Source organism: Canis lupus, chromosome 4, assembly GCF_048164855.1.
Source record: "Canis lupus baileyi chromosome 4, mCanLup2.hap1, whole genome shotgun sequence".
NCBI lineage: Eukaryota > Metazoa > Chordata > Mammalia > Carnivora > Canidae > Canis > Canis lupus.
The window spans coordinates 61,144,221-61,157,254 of NC_132841.1; the positions used below are offsets into that span (position 1 = coordinate 61,144,221).

The 13,034-nt window shown below is 37.7% G+C and overlaps 1 protein-coding gene across 12 annotated transcripts in view; it reads right to left on the reverse strand.

Moving 5' to 3' along the window:
• Positions 1–840: 840 nt before the first annotated feature.
• FBXO38 (F-box protein 38) overlaps positions 841–13,034 on the reverse strand; it is a 56,186-nt gene continuing 43,992 nt past the window's right edge. For all 12 annotated transcript variants that reach the window (XM_072824605.1, XM_072824604.1, XM_072824607.1 and 9 more), the window contains 7 exons: positions 9,571–9,671; positions 9,249–9,351; positions 6,022–6,188; positions 4,492–4,637; positions 3,745–3,848; positions 3,116–3,229; positions 841–1,442 (listed from right to left, as the gene is read on the reverse strand). In XM_072824605.1, coding sequence (XP_072680706.1) covers positions 1,264–1,442; positions 3,116–3,229; positions 3,745–3,848; positions 4,492–4,637; positions 6,022–6,188; positions 9,249–9,351; positions 9,571–9,671 — 914 coding nt within the window. In that variant the 3' untranslated portion in view covers positions 841–1,263. The remainder of the gene's footprint in view (positions 1,443–3,115; positions 3,230–3,744; positions 3,849–4,491; positions 4,638–6,021; positions 6,189–9,248; positions 9,352–9,570; positions 9,672–13,034) is intronic.

Below are 13,034 nucleotides of genomic sequence, written 5' to 3' on the forward strand. Positions count from 1 at the left end.
GCACTTGAAGGCCTGTCCTTCCTGGCCTTGTCCGGTTCTTGACTCTAAGTGAGAAATTTTCCCTTTCTGAGCTTCAGTTAATCCCCTGTAAATGAAAAGGTTGGAGCAGGCAGTCTCTACACCTCAGAGAGACCATTTGGAAAGGGTTGACAAATTTTCCCACAGACCTTCAGTTCAAGCAATTCGTCAAGGTCACTCAACTATCAAGTGGACAAGCTAGCCCTCAAATGCACATGTTGCTCTAAAAGCCTTTTGTGCTCGTGACCCCTGGCCCTATGTGGCACCGATCACTGCCACATTAGGGTGATTTGTCTCTTGAGAAAGGAGAAAGGCCATTCCCTGGTGGCCAGGTGTTTTGGGAAATTCTGCTCTCCCCCATGATCTGTCACATAAGAGCTCTACGAGTTGAACACCTTGCAGCTACAGGATTTTAGAAAGAAAAAAAAAGAGATGAGAAACTGGATTACACTGGAATCTTACTTAGACACAACTCTATACGTTCCTTTTCTGTGCAGTATTTGCTATTTTTCTTTAAAAACAGGGATTCAGGTCCAAGGCAAGAAAAAAGTTTTTAAATAAACTTTTATTTTTATATTCAAGATAAAGCATATACACAATTGAACGTGGAAATAAATAACTAGAAATGCTTTGGAAACTTCCATTTTCCCCTCTCAAACTCATTTTTTTAAACTCATGAACCTTTTTATTTGATTTTAAGAAATATGGCCACTATAATACCAAGAGAAAAAGAACCATCATTTTGTACACAAACATAAAGCTGCCTCCTATAGGGTTTAGTTGGTTTTAATAAGAACACAAAAAAAGCACACAAGACACAAAGACTCTTCAACAGATTTACTCAAACAGCTTTGCTCGAGAAGAAAAAGGCACAGATTTAAGGGGATGACAATGATTATTAAGAATATAGTAAATGGGGGCTCAGCCAAAAAGTGACACTTTGTGAACTAAGTCAGGAAAAACAAACAAAATGAACTCTTTCCAATTATCTGCCTTCATTAAAATGAATTCTTAAATTAAATTGTATAAACATATGATATAAAGATGGTACTCGGGAATTGTCTCTGTATATTTCCTCTATGTACAAATCTTTGTATACAACTTCAACGTTCCTTATATATTTCCTATATACCAAAATGTGCCCGGGCCTCCAAACTGCATGCCCTGAATCCCTGTGGCACTGGCTGGCAGCTGGGCGACCCCAGGGGCTTTCTGCCAGAATACCTGGGAAGTAGGAGGGATCAGTCAAATGTAGTCATCTTCAACTGGCTCCCCATTGACATCACAGTAGTGGATGAAAATGGCCACTACCCGCTGAAACACACCCTTCTTCATTTGACGCATCTCGGAGATTTCTTCTCCTATTGTTTCCATACAGATGTCTGCAGACAGCTGTCCTTTCCTTCGAGGAGCATAGATGGTACCTTGAAAATGAGAAAGTAAAGGAGAAACATGCAGGATTATCAAAATCATCTGGAGGTCACTGGTTAAGCTGGACCATGAGAAAAGCCTATCTGCTGTAATGCAATGCCACTGAATTAGGTATAGCTCCTGGAATGGGCCCCCAAAGTTCCACATACCACACTATTGCCCATGTTTGGTGCCTTAGCACACAGGAGTAAAGGCCCAACATGGCAACAGACCAGACAGGTAAGTCATATATACATGTAGTTCTCCGAATTGATTTCTTCATAAAGTAGGTTTTAAAAACTTCCTACAAATGGATGTTCAAGCATGCTAACATTTTTTGAAGTGTTTGAATATAGGAAAAACTATATTCAAAAGATCTTCAAGTTTCTCCCCAAAATCTATACCTGAATCATAAGGAGAAGTGGTTCATAAGGAGAATAATCACTAATGTAAATGGAACAATTTTGAAACAATATAGCTAACAAACTCTTAATAAAGGGTAAGAAAATTATAAATATTTAGATAATAAAAACATCTAGGTAGAAAAATTTGTCTCAAGTACCTCTGCTCACCAACCTTTATATATCCCTAGTAAGTTCACTGATTATAGTACAAATTGAGAGCTGCTGTTTGTAGGTGGAGAACCACATAATAAAAAAATAAAAAACAAAAATATTTATATCGGCATCTGGGCTCTTTTCATAATTTGGCTATTGTGGACACTGCTGCTACAAACAGTGGGGTGCAGGTACCCCTTCAGATCACTGTTTGTATCTTTTGGATAAATACCTAGTAGTGCAACTGCTGGGTCATAGGGTAGCTCTAATTTGGGAGAGGTAGATGAATGGATAAAGAAGATACGGTGTGTGTGTGTGTGTGTGTGTGTGTATACACACACACACACACACACACACACACACACACACAAACGGAGTACTACTCAGTCATCAAAAAAATGAAATACTACCATCCGCAACTACATGATGGAACTAGAGGGTATTATGCTAAGTGAATAAGTCAATCAGAGAAAGACAATTACCATATGATTTCAGTCATATGTGAAATTTTTTTTTAAAGATTTTATTTATTCATGACAGAGAGAGAGAGAGAGAGAGAGGGAGGGAGGGAGGGAGGGAGAGAGAGAGAGGGAGAAGCCGGCTCCATGCAGGGAGCCTGATGCAGGACTCAATCCTGGGACTGCTCCCTGAGTCAAAGGCAGATGCTCAACCACTGAGCCACCCAGGCGACCCTCATATGTGGAATTTAAGAAACAAAGCAGAGGACGATAGGGGAAGGGAAAGAACAATAAAATAAGATGAAATTAGACAGGGAGATAAACTGTAAGACTCTTAACCACAGGAAACAAGCTGAGGGTCGCTAGAGGGAGGGTGGTGGGGGCATGGGGTAACTGTATGATGAGCATTAAGGAGGGCACGTGATGTGATGAGCATTGTGTGTTACATGCAACTGATGAATCACTGAACTCTACCACTGAAACTAATGATATACTATATGTTAACTAACTGAATTTAAATAAAATATGAAAAATTAAAAATATCCCTCCCCACATTTATATGGGAAGCAATTTAAAGGCTACACTGCCTTTAACCCAAACAAAATATGAAGTATCAAACACAGTAAGATATACTCAAACTAAAGAATATGAATCAAGTCAGGCCATAATTACTTTCTTCATCATCTTCAAAATCATATCTGGCGAAGCTGTTGGGTTCTGCAGCCCGCAATGATCTCAACCAAGGGAAGTCAGAGATCATGGAATATGGCGCTCCATCCACAACCCCTAAAATAAGAAGACACATTAACAGTGCTGCTGGTGTGAAAGTCAAGAACAGGGCCAAACACTAGTATTTTGTAAGCAGGATGTAAAATGTGCTTTTATCCATCACAGGTAGAAAAAAGCACTGGACCAGGAGAGGTGGACTCTAATTGTAACTCTGCCGCTATTAGGTCATGTGATCTCGGTCACCCTTTGATTTTAGTATGCCTCAGTTTCTCCTTCTCTCTAAATAAAATAAAGAGGCTGAGACAGGTGCCCTAAAGTCATTTCAACTCCTAAACTGTAGCAGGTTTCAATTTTCTTCTACTTTTTGTGTTTCAACACTGCTTCTGATTATTTGGGCATGGTAAAGATTTGAAGAGGGAGAGCAATATTTATGTGGTTGCTGCTACCTGCAGATACTCAAAACAGCCATTACCCCAAGAACTGGAGGCTCCCGTTCCTACCCTCCCTATGGCCTTCTCTCCATCTAGTTAGTGAGCAACTATGTAACTGCCCAAACACTGGTAAATGCTCACCTTCTAAAGTATAGATTTCTCTACCCCAGGGGTACTTGGGGTATTTCTTTAAATCATCTTCACTTCGCGTGGCTTCAGGGAAGAATTCATACTTAATGAGTTCTCTGGAGGCAATAAGAAAAATTAAATAAAAATTACAAAACTGAAAATAATATTGGGGTGTGGGGTAGAAAGGATGCATCGAAGCTGTATCAGGCCCAGAGTCTAGTGAACATCTCAGAATATTAAAGAGCCAACAGAAGTAGAAAAAGCTGGAGGATACATATCTAGTCAGGTTTCAATTACTTTCCTCACTATCTTCAAAATCCTATCGAGGAAAGAAAGAAAGCCACTCTCTAATCAAATGTCTTGTGTTTAAGATGCTAAATAAAACATTTATATAACTGATGTATAAAAAAGCCCAACTTTCTGATGATGTAAAAACATTAACAGTAGTAAGGTCTTTAAATTTCCTATCTTTTCCATGCACTGGGGCAAAAGGAATGGAATGGAGTCAAATGTACATGTACGGTCAGTTCCTGCAGTTTTTCTCGAAGTTTAGTAATAAAGTTACAAATGTATACAATGCTCTTTAGTTTTAAGTACTCATTCCCCTCAGTCTTTACATGTTATATGTCAAATGTTTCAGTGCCTGACAAGCTCAGGCGGAATCATTTCAAATATGATAAGAATAACTAGGATTTGTTTCTAGGACCCCTTGCTATGGGAAATGATGGAGAAGAGCCTCAGGGGCCATGGATTACTTACTGATTGATGTTTGCTATAGTATCCATCCAACTGCGGATGCGCACCTTGTTCCGGACATTGGGAGGGTTACTGAATTCATGGATAATACAGATGTGATAGGGGTAGGGGCCGCTAAATAGCTTCTGCTCCAGAGTCAGTGTGTCCACCTGGAGAAGACATCATAGACAGGGCTTTGGACCAAGGAAGAGATTATCTTGGAAATTTATATCCTTAGAATATGAACAATCTTTCTTTAGGACCTCAATTTTAAAATCTTTGGCATATCTGAAAATCAAATAGTCACATCCAGTTCCGAACATAGCTTGCCAGGCCAGGATTGGGTCTTGTATAATTCTTCTGTCTAGCAAGCTCACTGATTCACATGTCATTGCTACATAAACACCCACTAAAAAAGCAGGGAATCCTGATGCAGGTAACTGACCCCAGGGATCCACTCCTGAGTATGTCCTTTATAGGTTTAAGTACTGGCTGCATTACAGAGCTGCGAATGTGTAGCATTCTCTATGCTCGATTCAAACTGGCCTACAGCCAATCCTAGAGACAGAACGCATTCTCTTGCTCCCTTGTAGCCTTTGTTCACTTGCCTTCTTCTCATGGTCCCCTCTTCCCCATCTCTACTTAGGCGATCCTGCCTTGCCATCTTAGCGGCATACGTGTCCACCTCCTACTGGAATGGCAAGCTCCTCAAGAGAAGGATGATGCCCTATGTATGTATTCTTCAACTCCAGAAAATTATAGACAACTAATGATTTGTTTGTTGAAATGAATCTTTTGGGGCCAGGCTTACACACTGACTGCAATGATCATTTACTATTTCCTTTAAACTTTATTTTGGCACCAAGCACAGAGTCTTACATATTTGCTCCTTCCCCTTCTGCCCCGTCTTGCTCCCATTTTACTGAAAAGTAACTGACATACATCACTGTGTAAGTTTAACACATACAACATGAATAATCTGATTTATACAGATTGTGAAATGATAACCGTTAACACCTTTAGCCAATATTCATCTTTTTATGTATGTATGATAAAAAGTTTCTTCTCAGTAATGATAATAATAGCAGCTACCAAAGGACTGCTTACTACACACCAGCAATTGTTCTGGTACTTCACATATATTAATTTAACTATCATGATAAGTGTAGGTTTTTATTCTAATTTTACATATGATTTTTTATTTCTATAAGACAAAAAAAATCTGCTCTCGGTCAGTGAATGAGAATTTGAAATCAGGCAGCCTGAAACCAGAGTCTGTGCTCTTGACCACAGGCAACTTTTAATAAGTAAAATAACTTGAGTAACAATTACCTGCATCATATAGCTTGCTAAAAACCCACAAAAATCAAGCAGAGAAGCATTAAGGAAGAAGACTGGCAAGATAGTCCAGCTTGGTTAAAAGAACTGTGTAGAATCTAAAGATTACTACAGGTTGAGCAAATGAATAAATTCCAAGTCCAAAAAGAAAGAAGATTAAAAAAAAAAAAAATTAACTGCAATATTCCTCAGAAAGGAGCAGAGAGAGCTCGTTACCTGCTGCATTGGGCGTAGATATATGATGCGGTTTCTCTCAGGAGGCATCCTTAGTATCTGATCTAGGACTTGATCCATATTCAGTTTCTTGCACTGTGCGTAGTCAAATCGATTTACAATTGGTGCATTTTCTACTTTTAAATGTTTCAGTACCCTGCACCTGGTAGCTATAAAATTAAAACAATCGTAAGCTCTACAAATATTCTATACAAAATAATACAGCAGTGTATAGACCATCTTGAATCATCTTTGGAGGAGAATACTACAGACATGAACATCTCTTAACATTAAGTATTGTCATAAAGTACAGCTAACAGTTATCAAAATGATTTGAAAATGTCATGGGGCGCCTGCATGGCTCAGGCAGTTAAGTGTCTGATTCTTGGCTTTAGCTCTGGTCATGATCTCAGGGTCAGGAGACTGAGCCCCACATGAGGCTCTCCACCCAGTGTGGAGTCTGCTTGGGATTTTCTCTTTCTCTTCCCCTGTCCCTCCTGCCCATGCTCATGTGCATGCTTTCTAAGAAAATATTAAAAAAAAAAAAAAAAAGTCATTCTGTCCTGTTCAAAAGAAGGTGGTCACTATCACGTTGAAGGGATGTCAAAGAACTTTTTCCTACCTAAGATTTTACTGGAAAGGAGTCCATATTCCAGAGAGTAACTTGCCTAAACATAGCAACCGTTTTAAAAATATTTATTTAAAAGAATGAATGATGGTAACTATCACATTATACAATTTTATGGGTAATGTTCAAATAAACCTAGAATAATTTACATATATTATCATACATTCACCCACAGGAAATGAGCAGAGTTGATTTTAATTTCTATTGTAAGTTTAAAAGCAAAACCTTAAGAGACCCAAAGTATTTGGATACTTTAGTCTAAGGCTGTATAATCCAGTGTGGTAGCCACTAGCCACCTGAGCTTTTTAAATTTCTATTAACTATAATGTATTAATATTAACAATTTAGTTTCTCAGTTATCAGCCACAGTTCAAGTGTTTAATAGTCACAGGTGGTTACTGTATTAAGCAGTGCAGATACAGAGCATTTCCAACACTGTAGAGGAGTTCTATTGAAAATGCTGGCCTGAAACATGATTAAATATGCTCCTGCCAAACATGCAAATATCAAGTTATATATAAAGAAAAATAGTTGCTATATAATAAATGCATTTAACTGTAAGAGTACTCTAACTTCAGAAAAATCTCCCTTTCCTTTTCTATTAACCTCAAAGTTCCCTCTGATCCAATTTTTAACTATAGATTTCAACCTCATCCAACTCAAGAGAGAATAAGATGGAAGATATGATAAAACCACAGAGCTGATATGCTTCATCTCTTTAACATTTCAGAAAGACATCTTCTATAACATCCTTGACACAATGTCATCACCTTCCTGAGCAGTCGAGCCCTGTAACTAACTTGATGTTGGAGGGCTAATCAAGTCTCTGCCTTTCTGACTCATTTTCTTCTTCTGTGACCTGGCAGGAGGAAGGGGAAGCAGGGTAGGTGACAGGAAAGGAGGAAAAGAGAGAGGATCAGATAATGATAGAGGTTCAATGGCTCTGCCCTGTAAAACCAGACAAGGTTAAGGTCAGTTCAGACCTCAACTAGCCATCTCGCCCACCATTAACTCTGTTTGGTGGGTGTCTAGGGACAGAACTGCTTATCTAGGATCCCTGATCCCATGATAAGCTGAGGTAAACAATTTGGTTTAAGAGCAAACAAAAGGCAGGGCCTGAGGCCACGTGATCTATCACTAGGTATAGAGAAGATATGGAGAGAATGAATCCTCTGAGTTAAGTGCAGAAGTGAAAACCAATCAGATTCTCTAAGAGATGAATGAAGAAAAGAATGAGAAGTCAAAGCAGCTCAAAGATTGTGAGGCAGATACTCAAACCTCACAGAGGAGAGTGATGAGAGTGCTGCCTTAAGCCAGGCTGGGCTCCCCTGCTGTTATGACCTCTGAGCTTCTGAAGGGCCCTGATTCTGTTTTAGGAGGAAACACCAAAAGGAGATGTTCATTTAAGTAGGTATTTTAAGACCTCATTGACTGGAATGGAGTAAAGTATCACCTCTTATGGGTGAACATAGGGTCTAGAGTTTTCTAGAATTCTGGAGAGAGGTAGTGTTTATATATTAGTTTAGCTCTTCTTTCTGGGATTCTCCTAATATACGACAAATTGGTAAGGATTTCCTTGTTTTGCTCACTAATAGTAACACAGAAAACAATCAAAAACAACTAGTAAGTAGCACAGAAGTGCAAAGAAAAGAAAGCCCCGAATACTGCAGTACTCATACAATACAAAATATTAGGCAAGCTTTTACTTAGAGGTAAGACCTATGTTTAAGTGTACATATATATACACACACACATACACACATGTATCATTGTATTTAAATCTTCACAGATGTTTATAGGGTAAGCATAATTATGCACACTTTACAAACTGAAAAAAGATGAACCCAGAGAATATGTAACTTGTCCAAAGCAAAAAACATGTCATATCTTCATAATTCTACATGGATAGGTACCAAAATGTGATTTTGACTGAAAATGGAGAAATGGACATATCAAACACCTGAAATTTTAAAAAAGCTCACACAAAATAATACCCTACTCCTATTTGTTCAGAGGTAAATATATATATAAGTAGAAACAGACTGGAAGGACACGCATTAAAGGCATCAGTAGAGATGGCAGGGGCTTATGGGATTGGCAACACAGGACAATGGGACTAAGGGGAAAAGTGGGAGTCTGGACTGAGGATAATGTGCCAGGAACTGAGGTTATGACTGACAATGTCCTTCAAATTTAGAGCCAATAAGCACATAAGGCGCAGTTACCACTCCATGACAACAGGGACACAAAACACTACCAACATCATATAGCTTGGCAAATGGTAGAGACAGAATTCAAGCAGACATTTACTTGGCTCCAAAGCCCATACATGTTGTTTATCTACTCTGTAGATTAAGGAGCAATTACCATTTAGAGGAAAGCAGAAGAGAGGTTGTTTTAAAAGATGAAGTCTCTGCACTTGCTCCTTCACAACAAATAGGGAGCAACTGCCTGACAACTACAGAACGGGGACAGAATTAGAAATAATCCAACATAAGGATTCCTTTGAAAAAATAAAGAAATGTTATTGTAGTATGTATGAGTCCTTAATTCTTTAAGCTCATTCGTGATGCTTTTGTGTGACAGAGGCCTAAATACATACCGTGGATGAACATCATCTTGGGACAGTCCTTTAACACGAGATCTGTGATTCCACAGTTGGTCATAGTGACTCCAACAAGATTTTTGGATTTTAATACAAGGACCTACAAGGAAAAAAATTTTAAAAGATGTATCTTTCGGCAGACTTTTTTTTTTAAACCTTAAATGTTTTCACTGGCACAAGTTAAGAAGCAGCTGTTATCAATTTCTTCTTTTAGGGCAAAAAAAAAAAATATATATATATATATAAAAAGATGGAAACTTTAGTCATTATTCAGGAACTTGGCTGAAACTGAAAGCTAACTGGTGGCTTTTTTCTTCACCTGCACATGGTCATCCTCAATCACAGGATCACTGGTACTGGTGGATTTGTCTGCTGTCCTCTTCCGTTTCATGGCATGACGTGGCTTTGTTTTGGCAACCTCTAGAAAAAGGCAAGAGGAAAATCCAAACTTTAGCTTTTAGCTTTTTCCTTCAAGAGAATACAACTGCATATTGTATGAACTCTCTCAAGGCAACTCTCAAATCTATGACTTGGTTCCCAACAGAATATCATTGGATAATAACCCAATAGAACATAACCTCTATTTCCATATGACTATTCCAAAACAAGATCACTCTGCATTATCTCAAACCAATCGACATCAAATAGGATTTCCCTTCTCATACCTTGCCATTATCAACAATCTAACAACTTCTATCTCCAGTTACCAACCCATCCTAAATACTGTTGGTGGATTAAACTCACCATTTTCCTGTTGAACAACTTTAAATTACTAACTACTGCTTAGTAAATATGTTTCAAGGCCTGATACTTATTCTCAATTTTATTCCATACTGTGTCCTAGTCATCTGCCACTGCCAGAGCATTTGAAGTCAAAATCATTCTAGCTCCTTCTGCCCAGAACATCCTTTCCTGACTTCATTCTACCCATTCCTGAGCTCAAATATCCCCTCCTCTAACAAATCACCTCGGCCCCCAAGCCCTCTAAGTGGTTCTGTAAATCCCTGTATACTTGTTTCTCCACTTAAAGGTTTCTTGAAGACAACACTTTCAAACCTTTGTGTCAATGTCAGCCACTAGCATCTAAAATGAACATTTACTGAACAAATTGGCACTCAATATTCACTGAACGAGTGCATTAGATACATAAATGGAATAACAATAGTAGCAAGTATTTACGAGCGCTTACTGTGTGTCAGGCACTTTTCTACGGATTTTACTTGCATTAACTAATTTAATCCTTAAAACAGACCTCTGAGATTACTCTCTGTTTTACAAATAAGGAAACAGTGACATAGGACAGTACAAGGGCTTGCCACAGCCTAAGTGGAGGAATCAGGAGGCAAGACCAGGCAATCTGGCACCAATCACTATGAAAACCTGTAGTCTTTTATCTGTCAGATCCTGGTTAGCAAGACCCTAACACATTTACTAGTGTTGTTCTAAAACATGACAGTGTAATTATAAAAGCAAATATTATGTTGATTTTATTTAAATGCAAGGTCTAAATTCATCTCTAAAACTTTAACAAGCACATATACATTCTAAGACAAAACACTGAGAAATCACTGTCCTCATTTTTTGACAAACATTCTGTAGGAGAGCATTTATTAAATGCAGTAAGGCTGATCTTAATGAATTAAATCTCACCACACTGCTTTTGGATACCACTAGTATATTATAGACATCCTACCTGGTAATTCTGTAACTTCAAAGGTCGAAGATTAGAAAGAAAGATAGGGAAAACAAGGCGCAGATATTGCAAATTCCCAAAGGCTTGGGTTAGATTGGAAATCTAGGGATCTAATTCAAGTGTTTTTTGTTTGTTTGTTTGTTTTGTTTTGTTTTGTTTTTAAGACACTGGAACATTCTCTACCACTTGAAACCTTTGTGAAACCTCACTATGCAAACCAACTGAAAGCAGCTGCTCTGGTTGAAAGCTATAAAAGAGAGCCTAATAGTTCTGCCCACCGAACATCCTCTGAGGACCCTGAACTCAAACAAAATCCTGGGGTTCTGGAAAAGATGAGAACTAGTGATCTAGCCAACCCACAGAAGGCCTTCTTCCATAGTATTCCTGAAGGGACTTCATGCAAAATCTATTTATCTTTATTGACAAGGAGTCTGCTAAAGGCAGCACATTTTACATGACAGATAAAATTCACACACCTGTTATGACCAATAATAGGAACTGATTTGTCTCCCAGTACTCGAAAAATGAAAACAAACAAAAACCAGGTCTGTTTCCATTCCTTTATGACAGTGTTGAAATCAGAATCTTCTGTTAGCATTCTCTTTTTATGATCTGATTTCCAAACTTTTCACCTTCCTGGAATGTTCTCTTCCTTAACTAATCAGAACATGGGGTTCAAAAAGTTAAATTTCCTGCTCTCCAGAGTGCCCAGATTGGCAGTTCATATTTTCTATGAGAAGTTATAAATCTGTGTCACACTTTATAAGCATTAAAAACAAAGGCCTCCCAATGTAAAAGAAAAAAAAATTAATCTTATTTTTTTCTCATGCCTCCCTCTTTGTTTAGGGACAATTTTTAGTGATGATTTCATACATCTACCAGCATCAACATACCTCATATGTTGGTTCCTACCACTTATTAAGTTCACAATTATTCACTGAGCCCCACATCATGTAACACATTGTGCTAGAAGCTGGGAATTAAATGGCAAACAACCAGACACTGTCCCTGCCCTCATGGAGCTCAGTCTATTGGAAAGACAGACAGCAAAACACAGAATTACAACACAGTATAGTTAACATTGGCATAGAAGATGCTACAGAAACACAGAAAACAAACCAATTCGGTCTTGGGGTATCAGGGAAAGAGGTTAGTATTTATGAGAACCATATCATATTAATCTTAAATGCTATTCTTTGACAATCCAGTTAGTTGTTTTTGTCATATTTATTTTATAAAGTATACAATGAGGATACAAACAACTTACAAGTATTTATTCCCAAAATAAGAATTCATAAAATAACTATGTCAGCTTCTAACAGGGTTTTAACACTACATAAGGCCATAAACTGAAAACCAAATTAAAAACTCATTTTGTTTGCTGATTTTTTAAAACTCCATTAACACTCAATCAAGTTTCTTCCTTTACTGATTTTTCTCCGTAAAACTTTGAAGAGCAGAATGGCCAATAGATATAAAAAACATGCTAGATCGAAAATAGCAAGTTGAAGGCCACTCAAATAATTTCTTCTTTCCAAAAGAGATCCAGAAACTAAAATCAGCACTTTGACATTTCTCCAGGAAACTTGTTTCTGAAAGTAAAACTTGTACTGTTGAAAAAATATGAGGTAATAATTTATCTACTGTACAATTAGCTACATACACATTAGAAATCTTCTCAACTTGAAAAAAATCACAAGATAACAGATATAATTTACCTAAAAAAGTAGAAATGAGTTATTTTTTATTTCTAGATAATTATTTCACCTAAGCAAGGTTCTAGTCCTGAAACAATTCAGAAAGAAATGGTAAAGACGAGAGCAGAACATGAGACAACAAATATGTCAAAGCCCTGTATGGCTAATACGATATATTTATATAAAAAACAAAACCAAAACAACCCCCACCCCCTGCAAAAACTGTAACAACTGAAACATTTACAAAAGAGAAGAAACAAAAGACAAAATCAGAGACAAAACAATCCCTAAATAGGAAGACTCCATGCTACAAAAATGACAATTATCTTTTTAGTGCGTTAATGTAATGGAAGTCCGAAAAAACACCGAGATTTGTTTTTGGAGCTTGACAAA